The sequence below is a fragment of the Poeciliopsis prolifica genome, unplaced genomic scaffold, assembly GCF_027474105.1.
Source record: "Poeciliopsis prolifica strain line A6 unplaced genomic scaffold, Auburn_PproV2 SCAFFOLD021, whole genome shotgun sequence".
NCBI lineage: Eukaryota > Metazoa > Chordata > Actinopteri > Cyprinodontiformes > Poeciliidae > Poeciliopsis > Poeciliopsis prolifica.
In genome coordinates this window covers 1844648-1861354 of record NW_026562396.1, presented here as the reverse complement: position 1 = coordinate 1861354, position 16707 = coordinate 1844648, and the positions used below count along the sequence as shown (strand labels likewise).

Below are 16707 nucleotides of genomic sequence, written 5' to 3'. Positions count from 1 at the left end.
TATAAGAAATCAGTATCAGTAAAGCTTATACATAACTAAAGCTAGCTTTCTCTATTTGCAAGGATGACATCTTTATAGTGACAATAATCTAAATATTGGAGTTTCAACGAGAATATTTAGAATGAAGTACATATACGGTTACTAAAACTGTGAAACATTTGCCCTTAAATTCATAGCTGTAGGAAGGTTCAGGCAGCATGATGTAACACCAACACAAATCATGTCATGAATGTATTTTGAGGTGAATGTGGCTTTCAGGCGTACTGCAATACAATACAGGTAAACAAAAGAACATGAATTTATGGAACTGGATATTGTGTAAGTGTGTGTCAGCATGGTTATATGTCCTCTTTGTCTCTGTGTTGAACAGGTAAACAGTCAACCTCTTGCCCCACTAAGAACTCCAGAAAGACTATAGATCGCTCACAAACATGCATGAAAAGATCACAGACAGCTGGGCTTTTTGGAGATCATAATTACAGATATGTTAAACCATCAATGGTGACTTGGCAAGTGCTGAGTCAGCTCAAGAAAAGCAAATTTAGTCTCAAGCCTTTAGTTTTTGTTTTAGCATGTTTAGCATTTCTAGATTTTGCTAATGTTACAGTAGCAATACAAATACTCTGGGATTTAGTTTGGTTTGTTTGCTTAGAAATTATCTTTATAATTTTTAATGAGTCCTCCACTGACTGTAGGTTTTGGGTCTATGGTCTCTGTATGCCCAGTCACTGCATGGCAATGTCCAGTGATTACCAGGAGCCTCACACTAAGCCTCATCTCTCTGCCTGGCTGCCTGCTAATCTGCCTGACCACCCTACTTATTCTCCCACAATCTCCTGGATTGAAGTACACACTGGTTCGGGCTACACTGATATTCCACTCATACACTCTGACTGGTGAGAGACACTCACTCAAATCCATTTATCAGCTGGTAACCTTCGATTTTTTTTTTCACCCAGCATCCATCTCAACTCATTGACTCCAGATTCGACTTTTATTAAACTTGGCGACAATTTTCTGGTTTTCTTTTTTTACAGACACCTTTGGTTCGGAATCCTAGCCTAACATGAGAAAAATAATTTTCACTCACTTGCACTGTTGAAGTGTGGATATATTTATATTGGCTATTTTAAGACAGGTTAATCAATGCTGTCCATTTTTTGTATTTGCCTCTCTATTGGTGCATCATAAAATCATGTTTGTTGAAAAGTTTTAAATACCTTACAGCACAAAAGATACAAAAAAGATCAATGTAAGAATAAATAACTTTAAAATATATCAGATATGTAGATTACCCTGGCTTATAGTTATAAAGTACAAGGGAAGTTGAATCGTCTTTCATGAATTTTAGATGCTAAGTAAATGAAAATGTCTTGACTTACCGTCAAACTTTTTATGTCTGGAGGTGAATGTTGTTCTCATGTTGTGGCTGCTGTCTTCAACTATAGTCTCAAATTCCTGCTTGCTCTGCTGGCTGAGTTTGTCCTCCATCTCGGATGTGCAGCAGGTGTAACCCTTGGGACAGACACGGAGGTGCTCACCTGAACGAGACAGAGACACGGAGAATCATTTTGCAATGCCACAGGATTTGGATTTTTCATAAGGCTGCGCTAAGTCTTTCATCAAAAGTCTCCTGTGATTTTAAGGACTCTCGTCTCTGAAACTATCAAAGACAGCCAGATTGTAACAAATGGAAAAGATAATGTTTATTGGTGAGACAGAAAGTAACTTTTATATACCAGTGCCTATTCCCCATACAACATCTTTATCACATCACCGTTACAGGAGATAGAAAATACTGTTTTTAGAGCCGAGTCAAGTCAGGTCAGTCTTATGTATGCAGACCAGAATAACAAATTAGCCGTAAGGCATGCAGCAAGATGGAGCCTGGCATGGCTTCAAACTATGACATCAGCCAAGCAATCTTGGATAATGGTTACATTAGAGGATTTCTGTTCACTAGGGGCCAGCATAACAAGCTATAAACAAATCACTAACATATTTTGTCATGACAAGTAACAATTGCCTCTTTACTCATCCATCAGATACCAAACAATGTTAGCATTTGTTTGAAGTCATATTTCTGCAAACCCTATACAGAACTAAAGCACCACCTGTGGTGTGAAATATTTGGTAAAAAAAAAAAAAAAGTGATAAACAGAAATCAGATAGTTACAAATGGTGTTTAATTGATAACATGGAGATAATTTATTTGTTGAAAATAGTTCAAATGAGACTGCTGACAACAAAGCAGGAATTTGCCGTCTGTTCTCTTTTAAAAGTGACCAGAGTTGAATTTTACATTGATCTAAAAAAAAACATTCTAAATTTGTTAGAGGATTAAAAAGTTGGGAATGTACAAAAACAGAAAACTAAGTTTTATTTATTAAAACTCAGTTTTAATAAATTAAAAAACTTAAATTAAATTAAACATGTTAAGTTAATGTGCTTCTTTACTTTAAGCACATTAAATTAACAAAATCCTAAATAAAACAGAACAAGGGAAGATGACTAGAGAACATACTAGTAGTTGAGCAGATGAATCAACATTTTCTGAAAAACCAAAGAAGACTTTACACTCAGGAATAAGAAAGCTAATTAGCAAAGAGAAAAACCAGAGAGCAAAGTCATAGGGGATCAAATAGAAAGAATGACACAACAGTAACCAGAGACTAAAAGTTAGGCAATACAGAAATACTAAAAACAGGAAGTAACTGGGACATAGAAAAGAAATGACTTAAATAACTATCCATAAGAAACTCAGAAGCTGAAAAGATTAAATACAAGAAATATAATTACACAAAACAATAAACAAAGTCAAACCCACAAGAGAATAACTTATAAATGAAAGTCTGGCTTTGAAATCATTACTACCAATAGTGAAAAAAAAAGAAAAGAAAACATACTGTAATTTTAAGTTGCATCTAAGTTATATCCATGGGCCACTAACTGCTTAAAATTAGATTTCCTTTTTTTTTCTTTCTTAGTTTGTTTGAGGTGGAAAAACCAGAGAACAAAGCAACAACCTACTATTAAAAAAATGACTGACATTGTTTAGAAAGAGAGCATCCATTAAGCAGATTCTTTGGAAAATAATTGTACTGCATCTTTGACTCTTTTCAGATGCATAAAGAATTACCTAACATGCTATTTCCCTGCATGTTGCACACACTCTGGCACTGAGAAACTCAGGCATCATTAGGGATTAAATGAAAAAGTCTGGCTAGAAGCCACATGAAAGGTTTGAGTTTTTCCACATCCACCTATTAAGAAATGAAAAGAGAGATGAAACGAGTGCCACTGGTCCACTGGGGAATTGGCATGGAGGACAGTGAGAATGGGACTTTTTAAAGAAATCCTTCAACAGTAAACCATTGCTTTAAATGGCATGCACTTAGGTGCTTTGCATTCTTGTACAGTAAGTCATGGATGAAGCAGCTCTATATGGATAATGAAACAGGGAAGATGAGGGATGTACGTGCAGGCACTCTCTAATGTACCTAATCCATAATCAGACCTAAGAGAGGCACCAAACTCCAGTAATGAGTTATGTTGAACCATCAACAGTTCAACATAAACACTTTCCTCCAGAGTGCTACCATAGCCTTCTAGCAAAGCTTCATAAAACCTAAAAAAGCTGATTTGCAACTGTCAATTTTTGACATTGTTGCTAATTGACAATGTGGTTCAATTAATGCAAATGCATTTTCCCACTCTTATACGTAACAACCAAAATGTAGCGCTTCACTGTGTGAAAATATTTCAACATAGACATTCATCATTGTGTTAAAATGCCTACAAAAAAAAAAACAAAGAAAAAAATACAGACAAAAAACCCCCTGATGCTTTGTGAAATGCTGCAATGATGCATGGGAAACATACGGTAGCTTCATATTTACTCATTATCACCTTATTCACAGATTTAGCAGTCAAAAATCATGCACTCTTTTTCTGTCATTTACTTGAGAAATTATGTTTATGAAGTATCACTGATCAAAGATTATAATTCATACTACATTGCCTACAAAGAATGGGGTAATTAATTCATCTTTAACTTTCCTTAGACAATTAAAAGGATTGTATAAGCACAATATTAAAGAAAACTGTTCATTCCAGGTGTACAGCATGCTTGACAGAGTCAGAATGTGTATCTGTCCAAATAGGAGGGAGCTTGGCTCAACAGTAGGTCTATGCTTTAGAGTCATAATGATGGATAACTGAGGGAAAACTACAGCTTTGTGCTATAGTTTAGACCCTGTGAGTTTGAAGGACTGCAAGTTGCTTTCAATTTTAGGTTTCCTGCAAAGCAATAAAATTGGCTTAAGTTGTTGGAATACCACTGTTGGCTACTGAAGACTGGCAAAAGAAGGAAAATCAATAAAAGGCAGACCTGTCCTTAAGTGTAAAAGACAGGGGAAGGGAATTGGTAGTGCTTTTAGCTTTCATGGGCTGCACACCTCTCTATTCACCTCTCAGTTTTGATTTCATATAAACACTTAATTTGACTTCACCCTTCCTCTGTCACTAAAACCAACCGACAACAAGCCTTTGTGAGTAGTAGCCACAAGCATGAGCTGCATTTATAAGGTGTTTTAAATGGGATGGTTGCATGTTAATCCCTCTTTATGTTTGTCTCCATTTCTGCCTCTTTTGTCATAAATCCAAATGCCAATCTAAACCACGAATAAGAGTAATAGTAAATTCACATGACATTTTGCAGCACATTTTGAATAATTTGTCTTTGGGTTGTAAGGTTTGCTTTTTATAAACACAACAAATGTAAAACTGGATAAGGTGATGTCTCAAACGGTATCTCCCCTGTTTTACTTCACTACTGTACACAGGAAAGAAAAATATGAAGCCATGCAACATTCTGCACAGTTTCAAGACATCTTTTGCATAACTGTTTTCTTTCAGTTTTCAAAAGACAATACTGCATTGAAAAAACTCAACAGATAGTAGGATCTATCTCTTGTACCCAAAGGGTTTTCTTAAAAGCCTGGGTGAAAAACATGTGCAAATGTAGTTAATAAAAAAAATGACTGCTGATTTTTTTTGAAAGACATAAAACTGTTTTACTTTGGACATTAAACAACACATGTTTTAATCTCAAGGTCTGACACATCCACCCACATTCATAATTCATTAACCTACTGACATAATCAAAATTCATGGGTCACCACACACAGCCATGCAAAAATCCGTAAGACATTGTTTACGTAAATGATCATCAGATTTATAAACAAATAATTATGCAAACAATGTGGAATTGCACAATTAAATCCAACTTGCTCCATCTTACTAATGTGGCATTCTGTCCTTGCAGCTGTACTGAGCTCATATGCCAGAGCAGAGCGCACTGCTGCTCAGCTTTCTGAATGAGCTGATCAGGGATTTAAATGTACGCAATTATAGACTGGGAGATAATTTAGGATAAATGCTAATGTTCTTGGAAGATATTTCAATGAAATGTTGTGTCATTAGCTTAAATGCATTCCAATCAAACAAAAATTAGAAACACGTTTTAGGTTGCAGACGCAATCATCTGTTTTGTCAGTTTCTATAAAGTACAGATGTTCTTGGCTCCCCCTGATCATCACATACAATATGCTCCCAGTAATGACTGAAAAGAAATGTAATTATGTAAAGTCATTGACCAGTTTGTCATCTCAAAGTCCAGTTGATTTGTCAGAGACAACATGGTGAAGCATGGCTGCATGACAAACACAATCAGTCGTGCAAATATAATTCCTCCCCTGATGAAAAATGTCATTAAATGTTTTGCAATTGTTTATTTCGTTTGCAATATATATTTAAAACATAAAACCTAATTAGTTTACAAATGGAGTTGGTTATATTTGGTGAAAGTTAATATTTAACAACCAGTATGATGATTCAGAGATTAGAGTGCTAAAACCTTATACGTATGCTGAAATTTATGCAGGGTTTTGGGCATCCGTTCCCTTTGGCATCATATTTCCTGACAATAAAGACATAAGTTTCAGTGATTGATTCTTTGTTTTAAAGCTTGTGTCTAATGGGCAGGAAAAAGACAATCTTACGATTCTTGCTATTTCCAGCAGCATTTTAAAAAACTTGGCTGCAGAAATATTAACGGTCTCGGCAGATAGGTTTTGCTGAAACTCTTAACAGTAAAATGAGTAGGACTGAGTTCCCAGTTAAACAGCAACGCAAGAACATTAGAAATCACAATAGTTAAAACTAAAATACATATTTTATACACTGTTGCCTTGCAGAACAAAGGTCTTTGGTTTGAATACCGGTCTGGGATTCATATGCAAGGCATTTGCATGTTCCACCTGTGAACATGTGGATTCTTTTTGAGTACTTCCACAGTCAAAAAATATGACTCTTGGGTTAATTGGTCTCTTTACACTCCCCTTAGGTATTAGAGTCTGTGTGCAGAGCTGTTTGTCCAGCATGTTTCTGTGATGGACTGGCAACCATCCAGGGCATACTCTCCTCTAACCCAATAACCGCAGCAGAGAGACACCAGGTCTGCCCCATGACCCTGTAGGGATAAGTGGGTATAGACAATGGATGAAGTACAATTATAAGAAGTACAAAATTTAATTTGTCATGTTAAAGTGCCATGCAAGCCACCACTCTCCCATGTCTGTATTCCTTTCTTTAAGTTTAGATTTAAATATGTGATTACGTATGAATTCTGATTTTGTGATGGGATAATCTGTAATTTTTTTCTAACTGCTTTGTCATTTCATAGTAGTTCAAAGTTTTTTAATCTATTTACAACAAAATAGCGATAGGTCTTTATTTTGTGTCACCAGAGACACCAAATACTAAAGTGACCAATACTCAGTTGTTTTTGTTTCATTTAGATGTGCAGATATCAATGTTGTTTTCTTTTAATTGTGTAAGGAAAGAAATAATGAGATTCATTTTTTAAATGTAAAACGATTCTGTATAATTGTGTGTGTGTGTGTGTGTGGGGGGGGGGGGTACTAGTACTGTACGTCTTAATTTTAATGCTCTCCACATTGTTAGGTGGTGCTGTGTTTTAGAACAATACAGGATCTTTCTCTGATTTCTCCAGAAGCACAAAATAAATGTGGAGTTATGTACTATACAATACAAACAATATGAACAGAATCATAAGATTAAACAAAATTAAGTTCACTGTAAGCCATACAAATCATGACATGTGTAACCATTTAAAATCTGGAGAAAATAAGAAAAAAACAACAACAAAAAACTAAAATGTCATTCATTTTAAGATAATCCATATTTATTAACATCTTTTTGTCAGAGAGGTAAAATAGATCATATGGTGAAACTTGCTTTGAAGTGACACACAGCATGGCAATTCAATTTCCTGTCTTCAAAAGGCATCGTTTTCTCTTTTGATAAATGCAAAAATGGAAGAAAAAGTTTGCATAGTTATTCAGGGTCACTCATGACAACTTGATTTAAGTCTGACATAGATTTCTTGGATTGAAACACTTGATGTAATACTTCTCAGATCTATTAGGTCGACAATATTTCAGACAAACTCCCAGCTGTCTCTGGATGAGAGGCACAATACACCTTGAGCAGGTTGGCGGTCAATCACAGCAGAGACTGACAGCCATGCAGTCTCACATTTACTCCTTTCGGCCTGTGAAGAGACAGTTCTAACCACCACACTATTGGGCATGTTTCATCGTCCTTTAACTTTTGCTGAACTTATTTCAATTACAACACAAGATATTATGCAGTTCATCTACTTAAATTATCTGACTTACTTTTTGCAGACAGGTTTTATGAGCTATAGCCAGACTGTGAAGGTCAGACACAGGTAATACTTTAGAGTTATCTCCACAGTTTTCACAAAGCACGAGCTCCAAGAACCTCTGCTTCGATTATTTGTACAAGCGTCTGCATGTATCATGCTCCTTAAGGACAACATATTCAGAAGACGCAAAGAAGCAGAATTATTAGTACCTTAGTAGCAGCAGGAGGAAAAAATATCCAAGGTTAACCAGAAGACTCTCACAGGGGTCCACAATAATATAAACATATTGAACTCTACAACAGCATTCTCAAAAGTGAACAGTTCTTTTTTTATTTCAATTTCATCTCTATTACTATAAGCATATGTTACAGGGAAATGTGAAAGCCAGACAACATTTCATAGCAGCTGAGGGAAATGACGGCGTTATCTGCCCATTGAGGGTCCAGTGCCAGAATAACTCCCCAAAGCATTCATTAGTCTACCTGGCCAAAGGGCAAACTGCATATGGGCTTCGCCATCTGGTACAACTTTTAACCACTCTTGCCAGCATTTATGAAGTAAGGACAGTCTCACAAGAGCTTCTTGCCAAAACAAGTTAGCAGATCTTGAAGTCAAAAGGAAAAACTGCCTCCCTCGTCCATACTGAAAATATATAAAGCAATTTTGAAATGTTGTAAAAGAATTGCCTCACTGCAGACTGTGCAAAACTATTCATTTCAAATTTGTTTCCTTGAATAAAACAAGCAAAACAAAGAAACATACAAAAACTACCAAAAAAACCCAACAAAAAAACAAACAAACTGGAGTCTATAAAAGTCAAGCCCAAACAGCACACAGAACATTTTGGTTGAAAACCTGCTTTGTTTTTATGTTGCATCATCTACTGATGCACATTATTGTTTTTCTTTTTTTTTTTTTCCTGCACGAGAGCAGACCAAAGCTCTGCACTTAGGAGATACGCTGTTGTATGAATCATATTTATTATCATTGATCTACCACCACCTTACTGCACTGGCCTCATTCAGAATGGCCTCTGGAATATTGCTTTTTCAAAGGACTTACAACCCTGTTCCCACAAAGCTCTAACAAGTACAGCAACTCATTGCCTTCAGATGAGGCTGCACACCTAAAACAGACGTAGGTTCTTGACATTTCAATTCACCAGTAGAGTTTACTGGTCCCTGTTCTCCTATGATTGCCATGATTTAATTTACTTTGAAGTCATTGGGTCTAAATATCTAGGGTTCACTTTGAATGCCTAAACAAGAATGATTTTCCAGCAAACACATGCGAAGGGTTTGGAACGGGGTAGTTGGAAACCTGCTAGCCGTTAAGATTATTAAAACAATTTTTCAGTGTTTGATCAGTTAGATGCGTTAAACAAACATTTTTTCAATGTCAGAAGACCATACATTTACCAAACAACAGTTTTTTTGAAAATGTTAGTTTTAAGATGAATCATAATAACTGGTGTCACTGACTGTTTTGATGCAGAGACAGCAAAACACAGAGGGCACTGCATGAAAATAGTGAATAATCAGAATGTTAGCTGTCTAATTAACTAGCTTAGCATTGTCAATCATTCCTAAGATGAAAACAAAAAAATTACTATTGAATTGTTCAGGAAAATGCTTTTGTATGCTGTTAAGTCTCTTCAAGTCAGTCTGAATCTGCTTATGGAGGTTAAATAATAAAACCTTGATCTAGATGTCGTCGTTGTTTTTCTAGCAATGCTTTTTCTCCTTCCCTGAGGTGCAAGAAAGACCAAACGATAAATTAAGTCATCTTTTCAATTAGTAGGAAATCTGACCATTCTCTTTTCTCGTGAACTAGCAAACAAAACTCCCACATCACAGCATGTCTAAGCTATAGGATTAAAATGAAAAAGGTGAATTTTGCCTGCAGTGAACAATCATCGCTGCTCATTTTGGATTTTGTCAAAGTACCACAGGGGTCAAAATGTCCACAGAAATGGCCTCTGCTGGAGATACAGTTAGGGCCAGAAATATTTGGACAGTAACACAATATTTGTGAGTTGGGCTCTGCACGCCACTGCATTGGATTTGAAATGAAACCTCTATAACAGAATTCAAGTGCAGATTGTAACGTTTAATTTAAAGGGTTGAACAAAAATATGTGATAGAAAATGTAGGAATTGTACACATTTGTTTACAAACACTCCACATTTTAGGAGCTCAAAAGTAATTGGACATATAAACATAACCCAAACAAAAAAGTTTTTTCTCAATATTTTGTTGCGAATCCTTTGGAGGCAATCACTGCCTTAAGTCTGGAACCCATGGACATCACCAAACGCTGGGTTTCCTCCTTCTTAATGCTTTGCCAGGCCTTTACAGCCGCAGCCTTCAGGTCTTGCTTGTTAGTGGGTCTTTCCGTCTGAAGTCTGGATTTGAGCAAGTGAAATGCATGCTCAATTGGGTTAAGATCTGGTGATTGACTTGGCCATTGCAGAATATTCCACCTTTTTGCTCTCATGAACTCCTGGGTAGCTTTGGCTGTATGCTTGGGGTCATTATCCATCTGTACTGTGAAGCACCGTCCGATCAACTTTGCAGCATTTGGCTGAATCTGGGCTGACAGTATATCCCGGTACACTTCAGAATTCATCCGGCTACTCTTGTCTGCTGTTATGTCATCAATAAACACAAGTGACCCAGTGCCATTGAAAGCCATGCATGCCCATGCCATCACGTTGCCTCCACCATGTTTTACAGAGGATGTGGGTGTGCCTTGGATCATGTGCCGTTCCCTTTCTTCTCCAAACTTTTTTCTTCCCATCATTCTGGTACAGGTTGATCTTTGTCTCATCTGTCCATAGAATACTTTTCCAGAACTGGGCTGGCTTCTTGAGGTGTTTTTGGGCAAATTTAACTCTGGCCTGTCTATTTTTGGAATTGATGAATGGTTTGCATCTACATGTGAACCCTTTGTATTTGCTTTCATGGAGTCTTCTCTTTACTGTTGACTTAGAGACAGATACACCTACTTCTCTGAGAGTGTTCTGGACCTCAGTTGATGTTGTGAACGGGTCCTTCTTCACCAAAGAAAGTATGCGGCGATCATCCACCACTGTTGTCTTCCGTGGACGCCCAGGCCTTTTTGAGTTCCCAAGCTCACCAGTCAATTCCTTTTTCCTCAGAATGTACCCGACTGTTGATTTTGCTACTCCAAGCATGTCTGCTATCTCTCTGATGGATTTTTTCCTTTTTTTCAGCCTCAGGATGTTCTGCTTCACCTCAATTGAGAGCTCCTTTGACCGCATGTTGTCTGGTCACAGCAACAGCTTCCAAATGCAAAACCACACACCTGGAAACAACCCCAGACCTTTTAACTACTTACTTGATTACAGGTTAACGAGGGAAAGGCCTTTTGAGTTACTTGCAGCCTTTGGAGTCCATTGTCCAATTACTTTTGGTCCCTTGAAAAAGAGGAGGCTCTGCATTACAGAGCTATGATTCCTAAACCCTTTCTCCGATTTGGATGTGGAAACTCTCATATTGCAGCTGGGAGTGTGCACTTTCAGCCCATATATATAAATTGTATTTCTGAACATATTTTTGTCAACAGCTAAAATAACAAAACCTGTGTCACTGTCCAAATATTTCTGGCCCTAACTGTATTGGTGGTCGAGCAAGTCAACTGTGTGCTGGACCATAACCTCTAGCTAGCAGAAGAGATGAATGAACATTTATACTGTTCAGTAATCTAGCAGTTCTGATAATCCAAAACACAAATCAGAAAATATCAGCTTCATTTATTCTTTGAAAGATTCCTGGCATCTTCTTTTAGTACTTCAGAATATACTACCTACAGGATAATGATGCCTATTCAGAACAAGCAGAGCTCAACTAGTTGAAAAGTAAAAAAATTCTCCCAATGATAACCTGTGACAGAGCAGGTAGTTTTTTTCCCCTCCTCTGCCCTCTCTTTATACTAAATGGTTTGAGTCAAGTTCAGCACACTGAGCAGTAATTGCCAGAAGTCTGCCTGAGCGGCATGTTCCTTTTAAAGGTTGACACCTCTATCTTTGAGATCTATTGACTCGGGCAGAGCTGAGGCCGTCTCCCACATCTGGGCCATAACTGTCCTCTCTTTGTTTGGGCTCAAACACATTTAAGGCTCCTTTCATTCAGCTGACGTGACCTAGATTAGAGAGTGAAAAAGGAGCTTAATCATGCCCTCAAATAAATTAAACACTGCTGAATGATGAAGAGCTCATGAATACTATGTACTGTTTTATTAAAAGATTAAAAAAAAAAAAAATACAACTTCTATAATCTTCTCACAGGGACAAAATGTTTGCATGATGAGACTAATATTCCAAATTATATATTTAAATCTGTAAGATTCTTGTAATCTGGAGACAAGGGACATCATTTCTCTTCTAAACATATTTAAAAACTTTAAAAGGAAAAAATAGGATAAATAAATTAATTTGCGTATGAAAACTACCAAAAGTGAGAAAATGCTTGAGCAATGTACATGAAGAAAAGCATAATTTCAGTGTGAAGTTAAATACACATTTACGAAATCATAAACCATGTTGACAACATCCAGATTATGACGATTATATGTATATCACCAAGTGATGAATTAAAAAATCCATTACACATTAATTAATATAATGCCACTGTTTTTTAATGCAACATCTCTCTGCAAGTCATAGTCAAGAAAATACCATGTCAGCAGCACTCTTCGCTTTAAAAGCAACTTAAAAATGATTCTCTAGGACAATAGGTGCAGCCAGTTAGTATGCATTTGTCTGTAAAATTAGGTGTAATCCATAAACGGCTTCTTCTTTAAACCTGTTAAACTTAGGAGGCAAACTGATGAGAATTTTGTAGCTGTTATAAATCAACAAATAAAAAAACATATGCTGTGCGTTTCTATAAGCAAGTTTGTGCATCCTGTAGAAGGTGTTATTACTTGTCAACAGAAATCCACAAGCTGAAAGTAAACCCAATTTACTATGTTAAATCACATCTGTCTGCATGTTGAAGTGAGGGGAAAAAAGGCATGAAGCTCGATTGATCTTTCCGCTGCTCTGCCATCTGGATCTCCTTCCATCACCCAAATCACCCTCTTTCAACTATTTCCACTGGGGCATGAGACCCAAATTGAATATGTCCAAACAAGATGACACAGATAATTCCCACAATTGCTCCCACCATATGTTGCCTTGGTTGTATAAGGCTAAAAGAGTTCCTAACTTTCAAACAACTTCCAAAGTTGGAATAATTATTTGACAGTAATGTGTAGACAACTGTAGGGTTCACAGAAAGGTGCTAAGTAGACATTTCTGCTCTAGTGCGCTGAAAGCAACCGGAAGACTTCAAGTTCATAATTTCGTGATGTTTTTGCCAATGTCATGTCAGCTCTACCCCCTTTTTAGGCTAATGAACATGCTTGCAATGTGACAGCAGTGTAGGTGTTATTTAATGATTTTTTAATTATCTCTTGCTTACATTAGTTTAAACTGACAGCATAGCTAACAGATAATAAGAACAAAAAAATATGTTCGCTGTATCAGTGTGAATGTGTCAAATTAAACTATTACTGTGTTCCTTGTGTCAAGACAGTATGATACTTAAATACCAAAATAAGATACCAAACTGACATAAGCAGGGTTCTGTTTGACATAGGCAGATGGTTTAAAAGAAAAGCAGTCTCTGGACTAAAAATATTAAAAATAGATACTTAAAAATAAAAGCTTCTCATAAAAAAGGCTCTGCTCTGCACCCCAAAGCTCACCCTGTTTCTTTTAAAATTTTAGAAATGCAGATCTGACAACTAAATACATTTTTATTTATCTTTTTGAAAAATGGAAAACACACTAAGCTGACATAATATACAAATTATGGAGATGCTAAAATTAGCAAATGAAAATTTGTCATTTTCTCATGTCAGGTAAAGAAAAGATGAATATGCATACAGTTCTATTGAAAAGTATGTTCCCCCTAATAGATCACTACTCCTCAAACGTATGCTTAGTATTACAAATCATTAAACAATCTTAATTTCAGAGAAAAATAAATAAATAAAATAAAATAGCAGCCTGGCCAAAGGACTTATTACTGTCTGATGGCCAAAATAAAACCAACAAAAAGAAGACTAAAATATCTTTAAAAAACATCATAGTCCAAAGCTAAATAAATTTATGATCAGATGAGAAACAAAATTGTTCATATCTGTCAGACTGGAAAGAATTAGAAAGACATTTATATAGCTTTGGGATTCCAGAGAACAACGGAGAGAGCCATTATCCAGAGTTGCAACAGAGAAAACATGTAACATTGGTGAGCATTCCCAGGAGAGGCTGGTCTATCAAGATTACTCAAAGAGCACATAAGCTTACCTTGGAGATCACAGAAAAGAAAAAAAGAAACAAACAAAAACAAAACAACATCTGGAGCACTGCAGGATGCAGAATCAGTTTTTATGATTTACCTTTAGGAAACATACAAAAAAAAACTGTGTTTTAACCTGGAATGTGGAATTTCAAGGTTAAAATCACAGCTGGCCACAAAAAAAAAAAAAAAAAAAACACAAAGCAGACATTTTTTCATAAACTATCTTGATAAACAAGACTTTTGTCAATTTGTTCTGTCAGGACAAAGATGACGTGCTTTAACCATGAAGGCTGTACTTTATTCGAAAATTCTGAACTATTTTATTAACAGGTTGTGACCTGCACATATAGCAGGGAAGTGATCAGAAAAACACTAACAATTCTCTGAATGTCTTAAAAAACATACAATAATTTTTCTTTTTAAAACTCTGGTAAAAGTCTAGACAAATCTGATGGAGTTGTTGCATGCAGTCGCCGTCGCTTAAGACACCTATGTGGTTGAATAAAACACATTATATTTAAGAGTAAAAATCAGCAAAAATAATAAATTTTTAAGGGGTTAAATATGTTTTCATAGAACATTTAAGCATGAAAATGCAATTGTTGTAGGCTATGTTTAGATGAGCCTGCTGCCTGGAACCTGCTGCTATTATTGGATCTTGATTGGGGAAACAGTTTCATGCTTCGATTGCACCGCCAAGCCACTTTGAGTCAGCTGTCATTGTCATACCAGGCCACTAGTTGGCATTGTGAATTCAGAATGTCATCAAACTACCACTAGCTTTCCCTTCACAGTAAACAGTAAACCGTATCGGTCTCCCGTATGCGAAGTGCTCATGTAACACATATTCCTTATCATTATGTGAGCTAAACTTGAAAGGTTAAGTAGCACAACACAGAACCATGCTATCAACAAATTAGCCCAGCATTCAGAGCATGTGTGTTTTCACACTGGTAAAGTACAAAGACTGGTTATTGTGGGTAATAACCATTGTGGGTTATTTCCTGCTACAGCATGCCTAAATCTAATGGATTTGCAGGACCTCAAGACACGCTAGTAAGGTGAATCAAAATGATTTGATTCATTTGATTCAGATGTGTTGGAACAGAAACACGTCTGTACTGGACCAGAACCTGATCTATGTACGTGAGGTTTCTCTTTGGCCAAAGAAAAGAAAGAAAGTAATTAAGACACTATTTAAAAATTACAATTATGATTTTGTTTTAATTCTGTAATATGAGGTCCATTGCTGTAAAAAGTTAACAGAGGCACACAATAATTGTCAGCAGCTGTACCTCCAGCCATTGCCCTCCTCCAGCCATTGCCCTCCTCCAGGAATCCACACAGCCAAACATAACAACAGACACATAATCTTCTGCATCAGTTTGTTGAGGTGACTTTGGGATTAATCACTTATGACATTCTCCTTCAGATTATAAACAGAAACACCACCCCTAAAGAAACAACACCCCTCTGTCTGTCACCTCAGCTCGCTGTTACTACTCAGTCTGTTTGTCGTATGATGCTTTGTTATTATCATTCTTCTAATAAATGCACAGTAACAAAAATAAATGTACTATGCTTTGTGTGTGATGTTGATGACACTTTTGCTGCAGTGTGTCTGCTATCAGGTAAGCTGCAGAGGCTCCTCGGCCTTGGGGGTGACCGTTGAAGCGCCTTTGCCTATCAGTTCTGTGTCAAATGCAATCTTCCGCAATGTAGCTACTTGCTGCTTTTCCCCCTTTAAACAAAACTCATTCCTCAGAAAATATATTTCTCCTGGCCCCAACAGCATTCAAATGCTGTTTTTTTCACCCTAACAATAGCAAAAGAACAACATTGGGTCAAGCATCTTGTGGCAAAAACCTGTGTTGAATGTGAATGACACTGAATAAACATAAACTTCTGAAAACAGTTTACATTGGTAACACTGATTGGTCGACAAATAATAGTTCAAATATTTCCCAAAAGACAGATAAGAACTGCATTATGTTTTTCTCCTTTTGAAATTACTATTTAGGTAATATACTATATCCATCAGACTTGTAGTGATTATGATGCATTTTATGATGAAGCATTTAATTCAACCTCTTTTTATAGTGAAGTAAAAAATTGTTGCTTAAAATAATTACTGTAATATTTAATCATTGAATCCACGAGGAGGGTTGTGTGCTTTGAAAAGGGTCATTTTTATTTTTGGACATCAATAGAGTAACTCTCTATGATTTGCAACCTTTAATTTGTAATAAGCCTCTTTATTTCCTTGCCAGTGTGCAAGCTATGTAAACAAGCTAGAAATAAAACAAAAAAAAAAATAATGAAAAAGAAAATTAACTTCATGTTTTTTATAAAAATGCTGTTTAAAAAAATAAATAAAAATAAAGAGATTTTTTCACAAAAAAACGTTTGTCAAAAAAGATTTTTGGTTGTAGCAAGAAAAAAGAAACATGAAAGCTGAATTTATACTTAAATAGTTGTCTACAATGAAATGCACAAAAGATAAGGCTATGAAAAACACATGAACCAAAAACCAAAAACCAAAACCCTTTATCTTTACCATGAGTCATAAGACTCCTTGAATAA

At 36.2% G+C, this 16707-nt stretch overlaps 1 protein-coding gene across 1 annotated transcript in view; it reads right to left on the bottom strand.

Annotated features, from left to right (window-relative positions):
* gpc6a (glypican 6a) overlaps positions 1-16707 on the bottom strand; it is a 139702-nt gene that overhangs the window by 110051 nt on the left and 12944 nt on the right. Inside the window, exon 3 of the mRNA XM_055045110.1 lies at positions 1383-1541. Coding sequence (XP_054901085.1) covers positions 1383-1541 — 159 coding nt within the window. The remainder of the gene's footprint in view (positions 1-1382; positions 1542-16707) is intronic.